At 36.3% G+C, this 25,587-nt stretch overlaps 1 protein-coding gene across 3 annotated transcripts in view; it reads left to right on the plus strand.

Moving 5' to 3' along the window:
• SF3B1 (splicing factor 3b subunit 1) overlaps nt 1-25,103 on the plus strand; it is a 34,969-nt gene extending 9,866 nt beyond the window's left edge. Inside the window, exons 3-25 of one of the 3 annotated variants that reach the window (XM_039494444.1) lie at nt 667-768; nt 1,313-1,427; nt 3,277-3,356; nt 9,230-9,397; nt 9,615-9,849; nt 11,063-11,275; nt 11,634-11,755; nt 12,602-12,799; nt 12,901-13,002; nt 13,492-13,671; nt 14,315-14,401; nt 14,614-14,884; nt 16,230-16,375; nt 16,476-16,622; nt 16,785-16,910; nt 17,868-18,089; nt 18,728-18,910; nt 19,014-19,125; nt 19,224-19,344; nt 19,888-20,019; nt 21,294-21,566; nt 22,640-22,856; nt 24,462-25,103. In XM_039494444.1, the coding sequence (XP_039350378.1) occupies nt 667-768; nt 1,313-1,427; nt 3,277-3,356; nt 9,230-9,397; nt 9,615-9,849; nt 11,063-11,275; nt 11,634-11,755; nt 12,602-12,799; nt 12,901-13,002; nt 13,492-13,671; nt 14,315-14,401; nt 14,614-14,884; nt 16,230-16,375; nt 16,476-16,622; nt 16,785-16,910; nt 17,868-18,089; nt 18,728-18,910; nt 19,014-19,125; nt 19,224-19,344; nt 19,888-20,019; nt 21,294-21,566; nt 22,640-22,856; nt 24,462-24,620 (3,711 nt within the window). In that variant the 3' untranslated portion in view covers nt 24,621-25,103. Of the gene's footprint in view, nt 1-666; nt 769-1,312; nt 1,428-1,622; nt 2,960-3,276; nt 3,357-9,229; nt 9,398-9,614; nt 9,850-11,062; nt 11,276-11,633; nt 11,756-12,601; nt 12,800-12,900; nt 13,003-13,491; nt 13,672-14,314; nt 14,402-14,613; nt 14,885-16,229; nt 16,376-16,475; nt 16,623-16,784; nt 16,911-17,867; nt 18,090-18,727; nt 18,911-19,013; nt 19,126-19,223; nt 19,345-19,887; nt 20,020-21,293; nt 21,567-22,639; nt 22,857-24,461 lie in introns of those variants that run through there. The other 2 variants (XM_039494446.1, XM_039494447.1) reach the window with 2 other exon arrangements.
• Nucleotides 25,104-25,587: the final 484 nt, after the last annotated feature.

The following is a 25,587-nucleotide window of genomic DNA, read 5'->3' on the forward strand; positions in this document are numbered from 1 at the left end:
GCTGTAGCAGGGAATGTCTGTACTGAATATAGTTAGATTACTATATGTACAGTATATATATTGTAGGTACTTTTCACATGAGAATTTCTAATAATATTTCGTTTAGAATTCTGTTTGTGATTCAGTAGCTATTATTAAGTGGGCAGTTTCTTTATAAGTTTCTGATTCCTTCCAGCCCCCACTCCCAGGTTTCCCATCAGCATTCCCTCGTGAAATTTTGTCATTCACATCGCCTTTTTTTTTTTTCCCCAAAATTTCAGATTGAATTGATTTACTGGGGATTGTGTAGAGTGGAGATTCTTTTTATTAGGTATATTACATGCCTCTGGCATCTTACATTTCCAACAATTGATGTTGGAGATCATCTGGTACTTCTGTTTAACAAGTGTAGACAATTTACTTCAGGCTTGACAACATGTGGCAGAACACATGATGCTTGCACCTCGGCAAGCTATATTTTAATAATGTAAGTAGCATCATCTGCTCAGCAGTTGATTTTTTGGAGTAAAACTGTACTTTTATGAGCAGGGGGATAAAGTATAGAGTAAATGTAGCTGATTCTATTTCAATACAATATAGAAATCTGTAGCTATAAAATGTAAATCTTGCAACATGCGGTTTAAAATAAACAATACATTTATCTTTCTGAAAATTTTGTTTTGACAGGATGATGATGACTACTCCTCTACAAGTTTGCTTGGTCAGAAGAAGCCAGGGTACCATGCTCCAGTGGCATTACTTAATGACATACCACAGTCAACTGAACAGGTGAATTTTCTTAAATATAGGAGTATAGAGGAAAGTCATTCTAGGTTTTTTGTGTAAGTGTTTTTGGTTTTTAGTAAAAGATTATACAATATATTATCTTAAAGTGGCTCCTATAGCTTTTATGTTCCATATTTTTAAGACTTTAAAAGCCATTTGGAAAAATACCTTAGTTCTTTCCTTATGAAACTGGCACTTTTATAATTACTAAAAACAGGGTCAAGTGCTTGAAAATCATCTTTATAAGGAGGAGAAAAAACTACAGTTAAGTGAAAGAGCAATTAATTTGAAGCATGGTAATGTGGTTTAGTCAGATGTGACTGCTGGACAGAAATTCACTGGTAGCAATCATTTTTTCCAGTTGTAAAGGGTAATTTCCCCTCAGTTTACTGTTCCGATGTTTTATGATTTGAGACTGTAAAATAAATCCTAACCCATGTAATAATACTGGAAACCCACATGGGTTTACCTTTCTACCACTCATCAATTATCTTTCATACTGCTATTTTGTATAGTGGGCTAACAATCAAATATTCTTTACTTTAAGTATGATCCCTTTGCTGAACATCGTCCACAGAAGATTGCAGATCGAGAAGATGAATACAAAAAGCACAGACGGATGATGATCATTTCTCCTGAGCGTCTTGATCCTTTTGCAGATGGTAATTGGTTTCACTTTTTTATAGGTCTTATCAAGTTTGTTGTCTTAAATTGTCTTTAGCCCTTTGATTTCTTTTGGCATGCTTATGAACTTAGTTTTGTTTTAAACATCCCCTTTTTTATATAGATTTTTATAGATTTGGTTGAAATCATAGATGTCATATTTTTCATCTTTATAACACAAGTTTTCTTTCCAGGTAGAAGGACAAGAAAATAATGAGCCATTGCCATAGAAACACAAAGGGTTAAAGGTTTCTCTTTTCATTTTGTTTTGGGTTGTGTACTGTACTTTGAACAACTTATGTATTTTGTGCTCAAAATAATACTACTTTGAGTACATGGAAAGTTTTCATTCCAAATCATAGATTTACAGGATTATTGCTTTTGAAATGCTAATTCTCAAAATAGAGCACATAATTCTTACCATCTTATGTTAATGCAGGTAGTATAGCTGAGTGAAACAAAAAGCATATAAAGAGACTTCGATACTTTTAATAGTGCAAGTCTGTTCTGCTAATTTTAGTATGCAAGTCAGCACAAGGGGCATAATGGGCCTGATGGAAGCTTTCCTCAGGTGAGTGAGTTTCACAAGTGAAAATAAGGCGCCTGTTTGCTTAAAATTAGAATCTGTTGCAGGTTTTACAAATTAGAATTTCAGCCTGCATGAATTAATAGGGATATTAATTATTTTACTTGCTTAATTGTAATAATTGATATAAACATGTTTTGTCAGAATTCACAGGCCCATACTAACTGTCCTTAATTTCTTTCCTACAGCAGTACTGCTATATGCCAGTCCTGTCTGCATTCTTAAGGGTGCAGTTCAACACATCCTGTGTAAATTATGGTGAAAAAGTATTCCAAAGGAAAGTCCTATCAAAGCTAGTGTCAGAATGACACTGCCAATTGGGCAATGATCTTCAGTATAGAAAATGTTTAAGAATTTTATTTTTCCTAAATTGTAATGCTATACTGCTTGTATAGCAAATCTGCACATTTTTTTAGAATAGTGTGTCCATGATAAGTCTCATTTTTATATACTTGGGCTTCCGTAAAGTATTTAAAAGTTAAAATAAAAACTCAAGATACACAGAATAAAACATGGTATACAAAAAGCTTTTTGCCTGTGAGTATCATCATGATGGTAAATGTACTGTATTACAATCAACTCCCAATTGTAATTGTACCTTCAGAAGAAAAGAGGGTCAAATAGTATAATTTCATTTTTTTATAATATAAAAAATGAAGCCCTTCTACAATATGACACCTCAAAATAAAGAACTAGAGGGTTTTTTTTGTCCAAATTTGTCAAATGTATAAACTGATCTTTATGCTAAAACATTTTGAATCATTATCTAGGTATACAGTAGTTATTCATAGTCAGATAACAAGTAGGATTTAACAGCTTACACAAGGTAATGTTTTGAATATAAATATCTTTCCAAAGTGTTACTAATGGTAAAGAGATAATTTTCTAGGCTTCTATTCTGCTGCTTGAAGTCAGAACTGCTGATGGACACAAAGGCACGAAAGTGTACGTATTCCGGATTAGCAACCCAGGAACCCATCACTTCTGAAGACTCTTAACTGTGTTGTCATTTTATCATTTTTATCTGCTTTAAAATATTTGTTTTAAACTGCAGTAGTTATGTTTGTGTTCAAACAGGTTAAATTGATCAACAAACTGAATAAACGTAAGATACGTGTAATTTTTAAAAAAATTCAATCAAAAAAGTAAAATTAAGTGATTATGGAATAATATAATATTAGAGCAGGACAATGAGAAAAGTAGATTTTTTTGATTATCCTGTACTTATTGTATTCCTGTCCTGTTGCTGTTCTCTTCTGCAGGAGGGAAGACACCTGATCCTAAAATGAATGCCAGAACATATATGGATGTTATGCGTGAACAGCATTTAACAAAAGAAGAGGTCTGTTATCTTTTTAATCTGAGCTTAATGCTTTATTTGTTTTGTCTTGGATTTTTAAAGGAACATGGGCCTTAGGCTCTTTTGAAATCCAGTCTTCATGTGTAAATGTTATTACTTGTTTAAATATCACATTTGTTTGAAAGCTTATCTACTAGGGTTCAAAATAACAGCTAAGGTAATCATGGAGGAGGAAAATCTTTTTGTTGTTGTTGTTCCTTTAATACGCACAAAGTAAATTACTTCCTGTTCAGTCAGTTATAGTCAGATTTCCATGTTGATCTTTCATTCAGCATAGACAAGAGAGAGATTTTTAAAAAGTGATTGTAAAACCCCAAAACAATTGCCAGAGGATTTTGATGACCGATATCATATCTGAACATGCATTTAGTTCATTTAAAAAAATCTTAAATCAGTAGAGAATTCAAGTTGATTGTGTTTCTTTAAATTTGGCCTAAAATTTAAATTTGTTTTTAAAAGAAAAATAGTCTTTTAGAAGACTTTGAACTGGTTCCCCAAGCTATATTTGAATAGATTCCAAATAGGTTTTTAAAGAAATTTTTTTGCTGCAGTATTTGAAACCCACGTGTTCGGGTAGCTTCTGAGACCTTATCTATTCAGTAGCCTCCAATATCTTATTCACTCGCTTCCCAAGAACTCGGCTTAATACCAAACTCGTCTTTGAGGTATCTTTATTGGCATGCAGTCAAACTACACTTGAGCTGATCAGGCTCAAGCATAGGGGGTGGGTACCAGGCATACAACACACCCAGAGTTAGAGCAAACCTTTTCCTTTAAATACGTTTACACATGACATTGTATTTACTATATATTGCATCATACATTTTGGGATTAACTTGGTTACATTGTAGGAACCAGTCCTTGTACAGCATGCTCTGTCCATTATGACTTACTCTTTACCTCATCTTCATATTCTGGATTTATCTTGTCCGTTGTAAATGGTTCTCTGGGTGTTCCCCCTTATCTTAGCTAGTACAGTTATTCTGTTTACAGCCTGCTGATCCATTTACCTCCGTAGTCCTGTCTCCCAAGAAGTGAGGCCTAACGCATGTCTAATTACTCATGGCAAGCCACGCCTATATTCCACTGCTTTTGTTTTTGTTATTTATATTAGCATTCATTTAATTTGCATCATATTCCTGCCTCTTTGTGCTTTCTTTTTTAAGTTCACTATCCAGCAACACATTCCGAAGACTACAGTACTTGTAGTTATTTGAACTACCATTAATACTAGGCTTAAAGTACACACCACCGGGTGAAAGCTCACCTCACCCATTAGGGCATAATTCTATATTATAAGCTTGCTCTGACTTTAGAGCATCTTGCTGTAATTTTAACTTTGCTTTTATTTACATTATAAAAACTGGTACAAAATATAACAATTTTTCCATTTTTTACCCTAGGAAATTTAGGTGTGAAACAGTACCTAGGCCAATTAAAATACCATTCCTAGGTCCATATGAGAAATGGTCCTCTTCAGCCACCATACAATACTTGTTATCACTAGCATAGGCAGTTTTTTTCTTTATGAATGTTCCAGCATCTAAACTGTATTGTTCTCCTGGAGTGAATCCACATGCCAGCAACTCTGTAAGACATTACACCTGCACATGTAAGTGTCCCCTAGGTGCAAACAGCAGGATGTCTGGGACGTTCCAGATCTTGCATTGTCTTGCAAAAGTATTTGAGGAAGGAAAACAAACTTGTTCCACCCTGTATGGGTTGCAGTGGTCTCTCATTTAACCTCATGGTATTGGACCCTTGAGTAGCTGGTGTTATCTCTCTTGTCCCACATTTTTAACTTTTCTAGGATGATAAAAGAGCAAGTTTTCTTGCTTCGTATCACTCACTTAAGGCTGGTTTGACTTTGGATAGTATGTATCCCCCACATACTTCACATGATGATATTAGAATACATTGATTCAATACTATACTTCTTTAAAAGCCATTACAGTAACTCCTCACTTAGTCTTCCCAGTTAATGTTGTTTTGTTACGTTGCTGATCAATTAGGGAACATGCTCGTTTAAAGTTGTGCAATGCTCCCTTCTAAAGTCATTTGGCAGCTGCCTGCTTTGTCCCGTGCTTGCAGGAAGAGCGACCCGTTGCAGCTAGCTGGTGGGGGCTTGTAACCAGGTGGACTGGCAGCCTCCCTATTAGCTCCCCCTATCGGCTCCCCACTCCCCTAAGTTCACTGTGCTGCAGCCACCCAGCAGGCTATCAATTGGCAGTTCAGCTGTCCCTCCCCCCCACTGCCCTTTGCCTTGGAGCTGCTCCCAGAGACTCCTGCTTGCTGTGCAGGAGGAGGAGGGAGGGGGCTAATGTCAGGGTGTCCCCCTCCCCCCACTCCTGCACCCCACTTACCCCTTCTCCATACAGAACAGGGAGGGGACACAGATGGAGAGAGACAGAGAGCTTGGGGCAGCAGCTGCTGTCTCAACTTCCTGATCCACTTAAAAAGACAATGTATTTAATAGTGGGTCAGCTTACTTAAAGGGCAGTGTGCATCTCTCTCTCTCTCCCCCACACACAAGGTATGTGCCTGTCTCTGTCTGCTATGCTGTCTCCCCTCCCTTGTGTTCGTGCTGCCTTGTGTGAGAGGCTACATTAACAACGTGTTAATCCTTGAGGGCTCAGCCAGTGCTAGTTCATCATTTAGCAGCAAGGCATTCCTTGGGAAATATCCCTCCCTCTTCCACCCTGTAACTTTACCACCTCAGCCAAGCTTCATAATCATCATAGCTGTGAACAGTATTAAATTGTTTGTTTAAAATGTATACTGTGTGTATATCTATATAATATATAGTGTTTTTTGTCTGGTGGAAAAAATTTCCCTGGAACCTAACCCTCCCTCCCCCCCCCCATTTACATTAATTCTCATGGGGAAATTGGATTTGCTTAACATCGTTTCGCTTAAAGTCGCATTTTTCAGGAACATAACTACAACGTTAAGCGAGGAGTTACTGTATAACATTATATATATTATATGCCGTTAACAAAGCTTCATTAATGAATCCTTGGTTTTGCTCATTCAGTGGATGCAGTACTTTTGCTGGTACAATATCTTCTATTGAAATGCTTGGTCATGTTCCCATATATCTCTGTCAGCTGTTTTTTAGATTGACATACTAATTTCAAAAAGTCCAATTACTGTCCCAATCCTGTTAAATTTCCTTTGGTCTCATTGCCCTCCATCTGGGCAGTCTTCTGCATTCTAAAAGATACATTTTTGTCCAGAAAGTCCTTTCAACAGTTTTTAATCATATTCCACTAAATTTTAGGGGGGCACAATCCTTTGGGTAACTGCAGAATGATAAAATTCAGTAACACTGACACACAAACAAAACATCTTTGTACAATATTTCCTTAATAGGTCTTAACTCTAAATTATTTGCAACTGTTTTCAATCTAGGATATTTTACTCTATTTTATTTATTTATTTAAAATTTATTTACAAAACTCCACCATGTGTTTTTTGTTTTTCCTCACTTAGTAACATTTATTTTACACCACAGTTAAAACAGAACTTTTGGATAGGATTTCAGTGGTTGGGCTTCACACCTTATATTTACTGATTTTTCCTTGGTGCTGGGTTTCTATCTGCTTTAAAAGTACATGGCCATCTGAAAAAGAAAAGAGCCTACTGTGGCTCCTCTTTGGAGCCCTTGTAGGACTTCAATTAAGTAGTATGTCTTCTTTCATAATTTAACTTGCACTTTTTATTTGCTATAACATTTTTAGCTGTATTATATATTATATTAGTATATTAATTTAATATTTATATGAAGGGGAACTGTTTTGTGCTTACAGAGTGTTCGTGTACCCCTATACAAGTCACTCTCTGATCACTCAGAGCCACCTTAAGGTTCATTGTTCATATGCCCGCTTTTCTTGTGCCCATTCTTGGAGATGAATTGTCATTTTATTTTATTATTTTGCTTCTGCAGTTTTTTAGTTGTTTTACTACTGAAAAAGGGATCAAGGATCTTTTACCACTATCCTGGTTCTGGCTACCCTTTTAGTCCCTATTTTTATTTGCAAATTTATATTTAACTTTTATAACCTACTTAAAAAAAAAAAGTTAAAACTTCATAAAAGCATTGAGATTAACTAACAAAGGATTAGCTAACAAAGAATGCCAGGAGACGTTGGCTGCTGCTCAGTGTCTGCGTCACCTTTGCGACTTTGAATGAAAGATTTAGCTGGATTTTTAGTGGAATCTTTTTTAAAAGCCAATTCATTTTTCTGATACATTTTACATTTTCTTTTTAAATAGGAGTTTTCTTAAATTCTATGGTCCGTTACTGTGTTGCAAAAAGTTTCGAGAGACCAAATAAATATCTGCCTGCCAGCTGAGTCTTTGAACCTTCTTTCCTAAAATAATTTTACTCTCCTGAAGTTTTCCTTTTGTAAATTGCATGTTATGCGCAGATGACGCATTTCAATTGGTTACATTTCTGAACTGCAATTTTTATTTTTGAATTCAAGCTTTGAATTAAGTTCTTCACAGGAGAGAGAACTTTTTTGGCCTGTGCTCTAACTGTTGTATCCTTGCAACATTTTGTTTTTACTAGGGCTGTCAAACGATTAAAAAAATTAATCGTGATTAATCGTTCAATTAAAAAAATTGTGATTAATCGCACTGTTAAACAATAATATGCCATTTATTTACATATTTTTGGATGTTTTCTACATTTTTAAATATATTGATATCAATTACAAAAAGGAATAAAAGTGTACAGTGTTCAGTTTATATTTATTTTTGATAACAAATATTTGCACTGTAAAAAAAATAGTATTTTTCAGTTCCCCCATTACAAGTACTGTAGAGCAATCTCTTTATCATGAAAGTTGAATTTACAAATGTAGAATTATGTTTAAAAAAAAAACCAAACCCCCCCCCCTGCATTCAAAAACTAAACAAAGTTCACTCAGTCCTACTTCTTGTTCAGCCAATCGCTCAGACAAACAAGTTTGTTTACATTTGCAGGAGATAATGCTGCCTGCTTTTTGTTTACAATGTCATCTGACACACTTGGCTTCAATGGAATTATGCTGATTTATCCCACTTGAGGATCTGGCCCATGTTTTTTATGTTGTCATCTTAATATTTATGTATATACTGATAAGTTAAAATAGAGTTCCATATTAATTATATATCCAAGTTGTCTAAAGCAATCTTCTTAACATTTAATTAAGATCAGACATATAGCTAACTAAAACCTAAATGAATAGCTTCAAATATTACATGCTGTGATATAATTCATTTAAAAATATTTTTAAAATAATACTTTTCTAAGCACTTGGGTAAAAAAGTTGTTTGGTTGAGGCAAATGTGTAGTAAAGTTTTTAAATGTACATTGTCTTACTAATCACATATTGAAAAGTATTCTGTAATTAATCACTTTTAAAATAAAATTTGATTTAACTTTCCATTTGTAATACATCTAGAACCTTTTAGAAAGACAGTGGTAAGACATGTTTGGCCTAAAATACTGGTTTTGTAAAAATCTAATACCAATATAGATATTTCTCTGAAACCTTTAAAAACAATCTAGTGAAAACTTTTTTTAAAATAAATATTCTACTGCAGAATGCTGAACACAAACATTGCAGCTTTATGCTAGTGTAGGGGAACTTGAAATTAAAATTGACTAGAAATTGATTATAAACAGTGTCAAAATTTCATTGTCTAAGCTGAGAAAAATGCAAAAGGAAACAGCATGCAAGTGAATTAGACTTTACTGTCTCTGTTTTAGTAACCTACAATATTACCCTAAAGAAACTCATTTTAAGAATTTTTTTAACACAGGAGTGCCCTTCTAAGGAATAAATTCTCTATTTTTTTTTTAACAGAGGGAAATTAGGCAACAGCTAGCAGAAAAAGCTAAAGCTGGGGAACTTAAAGTCGTCAATGGCACCTCCTCCCAGCCACCTTCAAAACGCAAACGGCGTTGGGATCAAACAGCTGACCAGACTCCTGGTACTACTCCTAAAAAACTATCCAGTTGGGATCAAGCAGAGGTACTTATCACTTTATTGGTTCACCTCTGCGTTGTATAAGCTGTTAATGTTTCCAGCAAGTCTTAAGAGTTCTACAGAAGCTCTTTACTTCTATAGATGTCTCACAGACTGCACTTTTATTATACTAAATAGAAATTAAACACCTACCTTTTATTGTACAAAAAAAACCTCCTCAGCTACCTTTGATTTTAACAGCTTCTGCTTTTGTCTTGGTTAGACCCCTGGACATACTCCTTCTTTGAGGTGGGATGAAACTCCTGGCCGTGCAAAGGGTAGTGAGACTCCTGGAGCAACCCCAGGCTCAAAAATATGGGATCCTACTCCCAGTCATACACCAGCAGGAGCTGCAACCCCTGGACGGGATACACCTGGTCATGCAACTCCAGGCCACGGAGGTGCAACTTCCAGTGCACGTAAAAATCGATGGGATGAGACCCCCAAAACAGAAAGAGGTATTTCTGAAATTACTAGAATTGATAGAAAGATCTGGATGGGTAATGAGATAATAACTTTTCACTTCAGGCTGTCAGTATGAAAGCGAGTTAGGCCAGAAGTAGGGAAAAAAGTTATTGCTCTCGGACATCCAGTGGCTGATGTGTTTTTTAGTTGGGATGCTAGTAGGCAGAGTTCTATCACAAAAATGTCACCTCTCATGGTTTTAGTAAAGGAAACTAAGGCTATGCAGTATGCGCACTACATCAGCATGGCTATGGTGCCACAGCTACGCACTGTAACCTTGTAGCATGAACGCAGAAGGGGTTTTGGTGTCACTGTAGGAACTGTGTCTCATGGAGTGACAGCAGCTAGGTTGACAGAAGCATTTTTCTGTCAATCTAGCTGTACTTACATGGGAGAAGCAGGTCAGCATAGCTACAGTGATATGGATTTTTCATACCACTGAGTGCCACCACTGTGTTGGCCTATGCTTTAAGTGTACACCAGGCTTAAGTGTCTGTTTTAGTACTGATACTGCATTATCCGCTGCAGTGGCCCTTGAAGATCAGGGTTTTGAAGTATGCAGACAGGACAGAGACGTTCACATTGAATTGTCTTTTATGGATATATAGAAAATGTTGCTTATACTGTCAGTTGGGCATGTTTCATAAGATTTATGCATTTATACCCGTTTGCTTTGAAAAACTTTATTCGCCTGTTAGACTATAGAAAAAATCTTTGTCATATGTTAAATTGTTAAAATATTTTAACAAAGCAAGTATTGGAGTGTTTAATCTAATGTATAAAATAATCAAGTTCTTTCAAATATGTTGTGATGATATCTAGTACTGGTTGCTCAGATGAAACCAAAGAACATAAAAAAGACTCTTTTCATCCCTAAGATTAAATTCTTGTATACATTCATTATACTGGTAGTAGACTTTAATATTAAGAATGAGAGAAGTTTTTGCTTACCTGTTTGCTATCTTTGCTTATCTGATTTACCAGTGATGGATCTTGATGCTTCTGTTAGTATGTTGTTATGGGCAAGGAGGTGAAAGAGTGGAATGGAATAGTGTAAGGGAGATCAGATCTTGATATTGTTGTAATGCTTCCCTTTTAGAATGTTTTGTTTGTTTGTTTTTCACTTTCAGAAATGTTAGGATTTTGCTTGTAAAATCTGACTTGGAGCCATCATAATCTGAAAAAATTGGGCTTTTATTTTTATAGATACACCGGGACATGGCAGTGGATGGGCTGAGACTCCTCGTACAGATCGAGGTGGTGATTCAGTTGGTGAAACCCCAACTCCTGGAGCAAGTAAAAGAAAGTCACGTTGGGATGAAACACCTGCTAGCCAAATGGGTGGTAGTACTCCTGTTTTGACACCTGGCAAAACACCAATTGGTACACCAGCGATGAACATGGCAACCCCTACGCCAGGTAAGATTAATCCATTAACTAAGGTTTCTGTTTTCTATCACTTCATATTAGAATGTAAAAATAATGTAGATTTATGTAGGCATCCCTGTTCTCTTTTTTGACTATGGAAGCCCAACTTTGTATTCTGAATGTCTGTAGCAATTTAATTCTGGCAGAGAACATGGAACAATGTAATCTCAAAGTCTGCTGTGAATGTTTGTTGAATTGAGAGGCAAGAATTGCTAAAGAGCTTCTTGAAAGTTCTAACTCAAGCAATTGGAATTCTGAGGCCAGTTCTGTACTCACGTGCAGAATGTCTTAATTCCAGACAATGTTAAAGAAGATAAAAATTAAAATCCTTTCTTTTACATAAATGTAGGTCATATAATGAGCATGACTCCTGAACAGCTGCAGGCATGGCGCTGGGAAAGAGAAATAGATGAGAGAAACCGGCCACTATCTGATGAAGAACTGGATGCCATGTTCCCAGAGGGATATAAGGTAGTTGATCTGAATAAATCTAAGCAGTCTGTCAGTATAAAAGCTGTAACATACTGGTGATACATTTTCCACTCAGAATATGGATTTTAACAATAAAATAAATCTTATGATTTGAATGCCTCAAACTAAATACAGATGAATTCATGCTAACATTTGTTAGTTCACGTACTGGTATTTTATAAATATCCATTAGAAGGGAAAAACTTAAGAGGTAAATTAAAAGGAGGGCAGTTTTTCTTCTGGTTCACCTTAGGGAGCTCATGCTGATTTCAGAAGGAGTTCCCTATGTGGAATGGCTGCAGAACTGGAGCCCATGGCATGGTAAAACAGATCAGACAGAGATTGAAAACTGTCAGTAAGACAGTATTAACATGCTACATTTAAAAAACACCACCCACTTATTTTAATATTCATATCAAACACTTCATAAAGAGACACTTAAAGGCTAATATTTCATCTCTGCTCATGAGAACTTTACAGTAGTTCTTACGCTTGTTAGGACTCCTCTTGACATCATTCCTGTACTTTCAAGTCCAGCAGCATGTACACAGTTTCAAATAATTTATTAGATCACAGTTATTTAATTTACAACAATACAAAAGTAGACTTTAAAACTGGAAGACTATCACAAATCAATAGGATAAACAGTTAACATGACAGATACTTGTATCAGCCATTTTCTGCATTTTTCTGACTTCTTCCCTGTTCTGAGGCTGTTGACGACTGTCAGGTAATATTATTTTTAACATCCTGCTCTGCAGTCTGAAAATAATTTTAGATTTTAGTGTTTAGATGTTTGTATCTTCCTTATTTCAGTGCATTATTTTTATCTTCATTTCACTTCAGGTTCTTCCCCCTCCAGCTGGTTATGTGCCTATTCGTACTCCAGCTCGAAAACTTACAGCAACTCCCACGCCATTGGGTGGTATGACTGGATTCCACATGCAAACAGAAGATAGGACCATGAAGAGCGTTAATGACCAACCATCTGGAAATCTTCCATTCCTAAAACCAGATGATATTCAATACTTTGATAAACTACTGGTAAATGAGATTTTATTGATACTCATTTAATGTCTCCTGATATGGGGCTGGAAATGGTAGAAAAACTGTGCATTAATTAATATATTTGTAATTATTTATAGGTTGATGTTGATGAATCAACACTTAGTCCAGAAGAACAAAAGGAAAGAAAAATAATGAAATTGCTCTTGAAAATAAAGAATGGTACACCTCCAATGAGAAAAGTAAGACATTCTTCTGATGTGGACATACCACTCTAATTTTCAAATACCGTAATTTCCTTCCCCTATCCAGTTTCACCTCTTTTTTTCCCCTAAAACTGCCCATAGGCTTGCTCCAAGCGGCTTCTGAAGGACTTTTATTTCTGTCTGTTGTTTTTTCCTTTTTCTCATCTAGCTCTTGCTTTCTCCCTGTATTGTTTTTCCCTTATTTATGCCTCTTAATTCCCCCCCCCTCTAAATTATGTATTAAATAATTCAGTAAGTATTTCTGTTTTATAATAATTACATCTATAAAGCATTTTGTGACACATTTATATGAAGGATGTTATATATTATTGTATCTTAAGATCATTGTTCCAAATGCATTTCTGGCAACAGCATGCATAAATCATTTGAAATTAGTAGAACTGCACTTGATTATGGCTTTATTTTGCTCATTACATAGAAATGTTGTATTATTTTGGTTTCATTCAGAGGGGTTTCTTTTTGTAGGCTGCTTTGCGTCAGATTACTGATAAAGCTCGTGAATTTGGAGCAGGTCCGCTGTTTAATCAGATTCTACCTCTTCTGATGTCACCAACACTTGAAGATCAAGAACGTCACTTGCTTGTCAAAGTTATTGATAGAATCTTGTACAAACTGGATGATTTGGTCCGACCATACGTACACAAGGTCTGTTCAGTGAAATTTACTTAAATATTTAATATTTGTTTTATGAATGCATTCTGTACTCTTTACTGAGTGTTCTATAATAGTTACTTTTCTGTGGTTCAGATTTATAGATGTTTATGCATCTGTGCCTTTGAATCTTCATTTAAAAAAAAAATTTACATTATTGGTAGGAGTGCACAGTCAGAGATACACTGTCCTCTTTATAGGTACAGAATATAATACTAAAATGCTTTTCTATAGTCACTTACCAGACTTCATTTGCAGAATATCTTTTGAAAGTTGTATGAATAACACATCAAAATATAAAACTTAAAAGCAAGGCAATCTGGAAGAGTTAATTGTATATGCATGTGCTGGAAGTAAAAGATTGTGATAGCTGATCCATGCAATATCGCTGGTGGTGGCATCCTGTCTTAGAGGAGAAAGGTCTAGAAAATCAGTATGTGAATTCATGTTGAATGAGGGGGTAAAGGATTATTAAGGGAGATGGTGATCTTTTGAATTTAATGAGCAAGGGAGCCATGGAATCACCATGTTAACCAGCCTTTTCTTAGGGCCAGAACTACTGAAGTGGACCATAATATTTGAGAGATTCGTTAATATAATTTGAAGTGTTAATTTGTTCATTTATTACCCTTTTCAGATTCTTGTGGTCATTGAACCACTGCTGATTGATGAAGACTACTATGCGAGAGTGGAAGGCAGAGAAATTATATCAAACTTGGCTAAGGTAATAACACTGCAGTATCCTTCCTTTTTTTTTCTGAATGTGATAGTGTGATAGCTAAGAAGTAATTGTAACTATTTGACCTAGAGTATTCTGCTTTTTAGTATTGAAAAAGTAATGGTTATAGGTGATAAGAAACTAAAAAACCCAGCAAAAAAGTTAAAAGTTCATCATTCCTGTACACAAGTATATATGTTTTATTTTTTGTCTTTCAGGCTGCTGGTTTGGCTACAATGATCTCTACCATGCGACCTGATATTGATAACATGGATGAGTATGTCAGAAATACAACAGCTCGAGCCTTTGCTGTTGTTGCCTCTGCTTTAGGCATTCCTTCTCTGTTGCCCTTCTTGAAAGCCGTATGTAAGAGCAAAAAATCCTGGCAAGCTAGGCACACTGGCATCAAGATTGTACAGCAAATTGCTATTCTTATGGGCTGTGCTATCTTGCCTCATCTCAGAAGTTTGGTTGAAATCATTGAACATGGTACGTTCTGTTTTTGTTAAATGTTTTCTCTAGTTTGTACATAAGGCTGTTGGTTAAATTAAGGACTCAAATTCTTGAATGTCAGGCCTAGACTTTGTGATTCTAATAGAGACTACATCAGAGTATTCGTCTTTCCTTTTTATAGTTTTTGTCAAAAGATTTTAGTCTATAGCCTGGTTTAAATAACTGTAATAAACCTTTATATGTGAGTTGTTATAGCTATAAAGTCCAGAAGCTAGTAACTTGAAAATAACTAGTACTTCTAATTTCTTTTGGACTATTAATCCTTTAGTTCTTATGTAGTATATGTCTTGCTCTTTGGACCATGTTTTGACTAGTAGATGACAACAATTACTGTTTTTTTTTTTTTTTTTTAATAACTGCATATTATCCTGCGTTTTCCGTCTCTCAACAAGTCTTGTATAATTTAAAAAAGAACAGGAGTACTTGTGGCAGCTTAGAGACTAACAAATTTATTTCAGCATAAGCTTTCAGCTCACTTCTTCAGATGCATAGAATAGAACACACAGCAGAGATTTATACATACAGAGAACCCTTGGATTTCAGTGAGCACAGTGCGAGCCAATTCTAATTGAAGAAGTTTGTTTATTGATACAATAACATCCACATGTATCAAGTTCACACTACAGCACTTGAGATGACTTGTATTGTAATTGCTTACTTGTTTTAGTGAAACATCTGCTGGTCAGTTTTAACTGCTGTATTATGGAGCTCTTGGGACTTCATTGTTGAGAAGATCTGGAATTCTAGGGAGTGAAATGTTTTAAAACCCACAATAGAGGCACTTCATAGATTGTAAACAATCCCTTTACTTTTTCTGAAATGTTTTTAAAAAATCAACTTCTGCAGTGTTAGAGCACAGCCTGATGTAGTTGGGTGTTTTGTTTCAATTCTGTTTTCTCCAAGTATTACAAAATAGCATGAGGTTTTTCATCTGGATTTCCCCTGCCCATGACTTCTCTACAATGATTCCTTTTTGTTAAATAGCTGCCAAGTGGAAGCAGCCCTTCAGTACCTTTCCTGAAGAGGCCTGGATCTTAAGGGACATTTGAAGCTGAAATTCCTCATTGTTTTTGATTTTTAGAAGTTTAGAGCAAACAGTTCTCTGTGTAAATAAGACTTTTTAATGCCAAAATAGATATTGAAGATTTGTGCAAGGAAATGCTGAGCATAAGATGGAAAAGTGGGGAGTGTGCTTTTACGCTTTAACAAAAGAAGGATTTTCTCTCCTGTCCTCTTGCACACATTCCCCCGGTTTTCCACAGTAATTCAAGCTCTGTGTAATGGTGTAAGAAGCACTTACTGAATATGACTTGTTTTCCAGGTCTGGTGGATGAGCAGCAGAAAGTGCGCACGATCAGTGCTTTGGCTATTGCTGCTTTGGCTGAGGCGGCTACTCCCTATGGTATTGAATCATTTGACTCTGTTCTAAAGCCCTTATGGAAGGGCATACGTCAGCACAGAGGAAAGGTATGTCTCTACAATCTGTTTCTTTTCATCTCTCTATTTTGAATGTAAACTGCTGTATACGTTTTAATACCCATGACAAATATATTATGTATTGAAATAGGGTCTGGCTGCCTTTTTGAAAGCTATTGGGTACCTTATCCCTCTTATGGATGCTGAGTATGCCAACTACTATACCAGAGAAGTAATGCTAATCCTTATCCGAGAGTTCCAGTCTCCTGATGAAGAAATGAAAAAAATTGTGTTAAAGGTATGTCAAAATCACTTAAACATTGTCACTGTAATGTTTAAAGTAAACTTGATTTTACTTGTGATTTGGATCAGTAAAAAAACCTGTCATATAATAAGCATTCTTCTTAAAAAATAATAATTGGTCTACAGCATTAAAACTTGTATTTTTATTCCCTGCTAGGTAGTAAAGCAGTGTTGTGGGACAGATGGCGTTGAAGCAAACTACATTAAAACAGAGATTCTGCCGCCATTTTTCAAACACTTCTGGCAGCACAGAATGGCACTGGACAGAAGAAATTACAGACAGGTATAGTTTAGTTTGGAAAAGATTTTTAAACTGCTTTGAATTAAATTTATAAAATGGTGTATATAGAGAGATGTTTGGTGACGGTGAATTTATTTTTGACTTTTTCAATGCATCTTGGGATGGCATTCACTTTGGGCAGAGAGACATCGTGAGATGTGGATAGATGATTAAAAGGCTCAGCATTCTTAAATGGGATACAAACCATTTTGCTTCTAGTTTACCGGTTTGAATACCAGTCAGTTGGTAGTGCAAAAGTAATTACCATCTGATGGCTTATTTGTGCTATGTAAAATGACTGGTTGGCTTCGGTTTCTAGTTGATAGGTGTCCCCATCACAAAAGTGTTACCACTATTAGCTCAAATAAACACCCAAGTTGGACTTGAATGCTTCACTTTCCATCCACTCTAGTATTGGTCCTTCCAGTTGAGCAATTTTAACATTGCAATATGTTTTAAATCATTTTCAGTCCATCCTAGCAGGAAACAAACTCTGTGTCATTTGCAGTGATAGTGTGAATTTCCAAACTCCCATTTAAAAAAAAAAAAACGTGTTTAACTATCTGGGCAATACATCCACCTCTCACATTAGTTAAAAAACAGCATGTTTTGTAATTTTTAATTATCCATGCAGGGAAAACTCTCCCACTCCCTAACTTGAAGACAAAGAACAGCCAAGTGGGTTAGTTCATTTGCAATAATTTTTCTCGGGATATAGACAAGAATGTGAGATTCTGGAAATTTTTCTGCTTACCCACAACCTTGAAAATGGCTTTCTGCAACTTGGTTGTTGCCTGAGAAGGGTTATTTTGTTCTTGAGAGTAAATGATATCTGCATGATGCCCTTTCTTTTCTTGTACTAAGCAAAGGATTTCCCAGGTCATCTTAGAGGTTTTAGGAAGTCTTTGTAAACTATCTCTTTCTGATTATTTTGCCCAAAGCTATATTTTTATGTTTCAGTTGGTTGATACCACAGTGGAGCTGGCAAACAAAGTCGGAGCAGCAGAAATTATTTCCAGGATTGTGGATGATCTGAAAGATGAGGCTGAACAGTACAGAAAAATGGTTATGGAAACAATTGAAAAAATAATGGGGAACTTGGGTGCAGCAGACATTGACCATAAACTAGAAGAACAACTTATTGATGGTATCCTGTATGCCTTCCAGGAACAGACCACAGAGGTATTGTTAAGTTAACTGCTAAGAGCATCTTCTATTTAATTTAATCCGTTTACACTGTTCTGGAAAAATTAGTACACTGGACCCTCGCTAGAACGCGCGTCTATATAGCACGAATTCACATACAATGCGGTCGCGGCCGTGGATCCCAAATTTAATTACTTCAATTACAATTCATTTTAACATATATCCCGCTTTCTAGTGAGGGTCCAGTGTATTTACACTTGAAATCCAAGCAAGAATTACATGGTTTTTTTAATTGGAACAAAGAGCACTGAAATTTGTAAGGCAGTTCTGGAATATTAAAGTAGCATATATTATAAAGGTTATAGGTACAAAAGGAGTTCAATAGTAAATGGACAGTTGATATAAGAGAGACAAAGTGGGCAAGGTGTAATACCTTTTATTGGAACAACTTGTGTTTGTGAGAGAGGCGAGCTTTTGAGCTTACATAGAGCTGCTCTTCTGTGTAAGCTCGAAAGCTTGTCTGTCTCACCAAAAGAAGTTGGCCTAATAAAAGATATTAGCTCCCTCACCTTGTCTCTAATATCCTTGGACCAGTGTGGCTCCAACAACACTGCATGCAATTAGTGATGTAGTTGATCTTACTTTTCTAACCCTTTGTTGTTGTTGTTGTTCAGGACTCTGTGATGTTGAATGGCTTTGGCACAGTGGTTAATGCTCTTGGCAAACGAGTTAAACCATACTTGCCCCAGATCTGTGGTACAGTTTTATGGCGTTTGAACAACAAATCAGCCAAAGTTAGGCAGCAGGCTGCTGACCTAATCTCACGTACTGCAGTTGTCATGAAGACTTGTCAAGAGGTATTTACTTCTCCAATTCCTCTTTTCCATAGAAAGTCATTTTTAAATTAAAGAAAAGTGAGAGACTTTTTGCTAACTTCTACATCTTGTTACTTGGTTCTAGGAAAAACTGATGGGACACTTGGGTGTTGTCCTGTATGAGTATCTGGGTGAGGAATACCCTGAAGTATTAGGCAGTATACTTGGAGCACTTAAAGCCATTGTGAATGTTATAGGTATGTGGGGGGGTTTTGTGCCAGAGGCAAGTAAGGAAATGGGGGGGTGGGGTGTTAAGAGAATCTGAGACTTAATAAGGTGTCATTCTGTTGAACAGGTATGCACAAGATGACGCCACCAATCAAAGACCTGCTGCCAAGACTCACACCTATCTTGAAAAACAGACATGAGAAAGTACAGGAGAATTGTATTGACCTAGTTGGGCGTATTGCGGACAGGTGAGTTGTTGTGGTATACTTCTGAAATGCCGTGACGTGTTAATTGCTTACATAACAGGTCACAACCTTTACCCAATTTTAATCTTTGATAATTTAGTTATCAGGTTTGGGATCTGGATTTTATAAATCTTAAGGAACTCTACAAGCCCCAAAGCTTTTTTACAAAGATTGTTCATATTAACATTTCTTCATGATTAGTAAAATAAAATAAGTAGATACAAAGTATGATCGATCAAGTGCATCAAGTGTCGTGTACTATTTAAATGATATTATTTGCTACTGTTAGTCTTTCATTGGTTTGCCAGTTTACATAGACTTGATGCAGATCGTAGAATGAAGCTTAATTCTATATGTGGTTTGGGTACTCTTTTATAAAAAAAATAAATAAATAAATTTCACATAGCCATCTAATTAACTGTTTAAAAAGAGAGAAGGTGAGCCTATGTTCCTGTGTTAGTAGCATAGGTGTACATCTTGTAATCTGTTTCTTGCTTAAAAAAGGTATGACTTCACTAAAATACCCTCATTTATTTTCTTATCCAGGGGTGCAGAATATGTTTCTGCAAGGGAATGGATGAGGATCTGCTTTGAACTGCTGGAGTTGTTAAAAGCTCACAAGAAAGCTATCCGACGAGCCACAGTGAACACTTTCGGTTATATTGCAAAAGCTATTGGGTAAGTATGTTGTCTTGATACTGAACAGCATGTGTAGGCCCTTTCTTAGATGGTGGTGATTGTGTGTCTTGTTGAAAAAATAACGTTGAATTTCTTTTGTTCTTAAAATTTTAACCAAATGTTGTTTAAAATAGGTTTTTTTGTACTTCATTTTATTCACTTTATAGGAGGTAAACTAAGTCAGTTATGCTTCAGTAACGTATGCTGTTTTAATAGACATGGGGCTGGTCTACATTATAGTGTTAAGTAAATCGCTCAGGGCTGTGTAAAATTTCACGCCCTATGTGATTGATTAAGCCGATTTAAGCCCCAGTGTAGACACCGCTAGGTTGATGGTATAATTTTTCCATTAACCCAGCTACCACCTCTCCACCCCCTTGCATTGCTGTATTAAGTGTCTACACTACAGTGCTAAAGCAGAACTGCAGCTTTGCCACTGTAGGGTTTCTAGTGTAGATATACCCTAGCTTTGTAGGGCAGACATGATTAAAGTACATTTTGATGTTGGTAGAAAGATAAAGTTAAGTTGTAGCCATCTTCTTCCAGTGCTTGTACTAGAATGGTTCTAATTTTATAAGTTTATGTTTTTCTGATTGAGAAATTGGAGGAAATGGTACATTCAGGTGCTTCCTGGGTCCTTTCATACAATCTTGCTCTTGAGATTGTAGTTCCACAAGTCTCTTCCGTTAGTGTTTTCTGTAATAAAGAACTTCAGCAAAGAAATAGTTTTTGCTGTTAATTTGTATTCCCAGTTTATAGTCTTGGCACAGACTATAGAGTGAAGCTTAATTCTGTATAAATAGTCTACATATTCTTAGCAAATGGCCAACTATCCAAATAAGCAATCTATTTAAAAACAGATACTTTGTCTCTAGAAGCCCTAAGATTGGGACCACAGCATACAAGCACTACAAATATACACCCTAATCCAGCTACCACTTAGCATGTGTGTAATTTTATGCAAGAGCATAAATGTTTGCAGGATCAGGGCTATAGTAACAGAAAATTCTTACTCCAAAGAGTGGAGGTAGCTAATTTGAGGCAAGATACAACAACTGAGTTCCAAGTGGTGAAGGATGGATGAGGGTCATGAAAAGATCACACAAGTACTTAGGTTAGCTATTGCAAAACTCACTGCCTTCTGCTAGTTCCAAATCAGCTGTCTCTCACTGAGATACAATCTATTATTGACTGACTGGTTTCTGACATTAAAAGTAACTTAGTACATATTTACATTTTTTCACTGACAAACTTCTGCATTTTGTCTCTTCCAGACCCCATGATGTGCTGGCTACACTTCTAAATAACCTGAAAGTACAGGAAAGACAGAACAGAGTATGTACTACAGTAGCAATTGCTATTGTAGCTGAAACATGCTCTCCTTTCACAGTACTGCCTGCTCTGATGAATGAATACAGAGTTCCAGAACTGAATGTCCAGAATGGTGTATTAAAATCTCTTTCTTTTCTGTTTGAATACATTGGAGAGATGGGAAAAGATTACATTTATGCTGTTACACCATTGCTTGAAGATGCTTTAATGGACAGGTAAGTAATTTATTGCTTAGGATACTTGTAGTCACATTCAGGTTCTCCTTGTTGCATTAAACACACTTCCATCGCGTGCCTGATTCCTCAACAGCAGAAAAATGTACATGGAGATGATTGATTCATTAAAAACGTTAACAGAATAACATATATTTTAGTTTGATGTAATTCAAGCCAACTTTCTCTGTGTTCCAAATAACTATACATTCCTTTTTTAGTAATACCATTGAAGATTAAAAGTTTGCAAAATGAGATAATTACAGAATGACTGACCCAGGATTTACCATATTAGGACTACTTTTAATCAGTTATTTTTCTAGGCTATTGAGCAGTGTTAAATGATAGTAATTTCTCCTATTAAACTGTTAGATAATTTTTTATGAGCTGATTTGAAGTGTCATTTCTCTGCCCCATGCTGCTTGCAGGGAAGAACAAGAGAGTAGCCTCAGAACTTTCTGGAATTCTTGGTGTCAGAAAAGCATTATTATTAGGGCCCTACCAAATTCGTGGTCCATTTTGGTCAAGTTCACGGCCATAGGATTTTAAAATCATAAATTTCATTATTTCAGATTTAAATAGCTGAAATTTCAGAGTGTTGTGATTGTAGGGGTCCTGACACAAACAGGAGCTGTGTGTGGCGGGGTCACAAGGTTATTGTAGGGGTTTTGCGGTACTGCTACCCTTACTTCTGCTCTGCTGCTGGTGGCGGTGCTGTCTTCAGAGCTGGGCTCCCGGCCAGCAGCTGCCACTCTCCAGCTGCCCAGCTGTGAAGGTGGCACAGAAGTGAGGGTGGCGTACCGCAACCCCCCTAAAATAAACTTGTGACCTCCCTGCAACTCCCTTTTGGGTCAAGACCTCCAATTTTAGAAACACTGGCTGGTCTCCCCCATGATAGTGCAGGGTTAAAACACACAAAAGGCAAAATTTCATTGGGGGGGGGGGGCAGATTTCACAGTCCGGGACATATTCTTCATGGCCATGAATTTGGTAGGGCCCTAATTATTATGATTTCCATCAGAAAGTTTTATTTGCAAGTGAACTTGTTAAATAAACAGGTTATATTTTCTTTGCAGAGACCTTGTACACAGACAAACAGCCAGTGCTGTGGTGCAGCATATGTCTCTTGGAGTATATGGATTTGGCTGTGAGGATTCTCTGAATCACTTGTTAAATTATGTGTGGCCCAATGTGTTTGAGACATCTCCTCACGTCATTCAGGCAGTTATGGGTGCACTGGAGGGCCTAAGAGTTGCCATTGGACCGTGTAGAATGCTGCAATATTGTTTACAGGTATGCTTGCTTATATTGGGGTGGCAGGGAAAGTAATTTGTCAAACCTTGATACTCCACAAGGAGGAAACAGCTGGAAAGCAGAAATCCCAAAAGTGTGTTAAGGGTGATAATGGACATCACCTTCAGTGTTTGCAGTGTAATGTTGCCTTACGCCACAGAAGTGGGAGAGTAATAGTATTACTTTGTGATTCAAACTATATTTGAAATACTGTGTTCAGTTCTGCACACTTTGTTTACATATTTCTGGGTGACAATATTTAGGGGGTTTAAAGAAGTGAAATGAAAGTAATCATGGGGCTGCAGAAAGCATGTGGGGAATGAAAGATGAGGCTAATGGGGAAAAATGAGTTTAGTTTGACCAACTTGTAAGGGTATAAATATCTGCAGATGCTTGAAGGTAAATACAAAGGACTGAGAGGAACAGTGGGGGTGTAAGAGAAAACAATGGATGAAATTAAATTGAATTTAGGTTAAATATCAGGAAACAAACGGATAGTGATTAGTGTTAGTGCATAGAATGGTCTGTTCGTCTCTCAAGACAATTAAAACTAGATAGCTCAAAGCACTGGAAAACTATACTGTGAGATAGGAAATATTCTGTCAGCACTGGGTTTGAATATTGTTTTAGTGAACATTTATATTATGGTAGCATCCAAAGGCCCCATTGCTATACTGTCATTGACAATAGATGCTCCTTGCCCTATGAGATTTGCAGTCTAAAAGACAAAACAGACGAAAGGCAGGGGGTGAGGATATAACATACAGGGAACTGAATACAGCGAGGAACTGACTCTGCTTCTTTAGTTGCATGTCTGGTGTTTTGTTTTGCTCTTTAAGATGGTAGGGTGAGGAGTTAGTAGGAATAAGGCAGTAGGAAAAGGAAAGAAAGGGAAAGGGGCATCTCTGCCTTTTCTATTTTGTATTCTTAATTTGTATCTTCCTCACTTAAACTACTAAGCAATAGATTAGTATTTCCCTAGAGCCTTAAAATTCTACCTGTCCTGAAGGGAAGGGATAATAATAAAAACTTACCTCTTGGATAGCACCTCCATGTGTTTATCTCTGGGCTGTACAAAGGAGAAACTGAGTAGCATTATTCCCACTTAACAATTTGAAGAAACTGAGGCACAGAGAGGTGATGTGACTTTCTCTGGGACACAGCAAGTGAGCATAGCCAGGAATAGAACTTGGGTCTCCTGCTTACGACCAGTTCAGTGCTATAAATACTGGAGTTTGGGCTCTTGACCTTTCTAAAGAGAGCAAAACAACCAGAAACTCATAAAGTGGAATTCACCCTGAAGAACAGATGAGACTTAAAGGGTGCAGAACTCCTAAATTTGAATATTTCCTTTCTGTACCAAGTAATGACAAATCATTGTTTTATCTTCATTAAAAAGTTAAACAAGAATAGCAGTAACAGGAGAGAATTGAGTGTGTTTTCTCAGCTCAGACTTTTAGTTGGCATTTATTTTAATAGCGAAACTCCGATTAAAAATAATTGCTTAAGGAGTTTTTTGTTTTATTTTACTATTATGCATAGCTCACATACCAAGTCTGTAATATACATTGCTTGTTAATTTTATATTTTGTTTTATTTTCCTAGGGTTTGTTTCACCCTGCCAGGAAAGTCAGAGATGTGTATTGGAAGATTTATAATTCAATCTATATTGGCTCACAGGATGCCCTGATAGCACATTATCCAAGAATCTACAACGATGAAAAGAACACCTACATTCGTTATGAACTTGACTACATCTTATAATCTTATTGTTCAGTCGTTTGTGTTTAATGCACAGCTGTTCCACACTTCAACTTGCTTCAAATTTGGTGATGTAAAATTTTAAAACGTTGCAGATCAGTATTGAGCTGGTCAGAGGAGGAGCTAGAAAACCATTAGCATGATTTTTAAATAATCTGTCCTTTTTTTATGTTAAACAGTTAAAGCCAGTAGTGACCAAGAACAGAGTGTGATTACACAATGTACTGGAGGGATTTCATTTTGGATTCATCTTTATGAAGATTTAGATTTCATTCCTTGTGTTTAAAGGGGATGTTTATTTGAGAAATAAACATTTGTGTATAAAAATACTAATTTGTGTGTGTGTTTTTGGACAGAGAGGCTTGTGAAACGAATCTCTTTGATAGATTGTTATGCATTTGTTTATGTAAAAAAGGTGGCGTACATTTTAACCCTCATTTTGTTATCCCCTAGTTTTGAATAAATAAGAAAAATGTATAAGCTGTAGTTGATGTGTGCATCTTTTATAATGGGATAATGAAACTGTACTGTAGCTGGTTGCCATAGTTTTCACATTCTATTTGCATGGAAACTATGGCTTTTAGTTACTGCTTGCTGTCAGATTGCTTCAGTCAAAATTTCATGGCTGTGAAGATTAATTGTGCTGTCATTGTAATAAAAAAAAAAAGCTGTTTCTAGATGGTCTAAGTAAAAATGCGTTGTCAGTTGAATGTGAACGTGAATCTGTTTTATAGCCCTTTAATCTGTGTACCTGCCCAGGATGAAAGTGACCAGTGTAGTGCTTAGATCTGATTTAGGCCAATTGAATATTTGTGAGAAAAACAGTGCCTATAGTACCTGACTTGAGGCAGCTGCTGGGAGTGCTTAGCAAATGGACAGGAATTATTGGAATCACTTTGTCCTTCCCAGCTGTCAGTATATAGGGGAGGGTAGAAGAAACAACTTCCCTTCTTTCTGTTCAGCTCCAATT

Source organism: Mauremys reevesii, linkage group 11 (assembly GCF_016161935.1).
Source record: "Mauremys reevesii isolate NIE-2019 linkage group 11, ASM1616193v1, whole genome shotgun sequence".
Classification (NCBI taxonomy): Eukaryota; Metazoa; Chordata; order Testudines; family Geoemydidae; genus Mauremys; species Mauremys reevesii.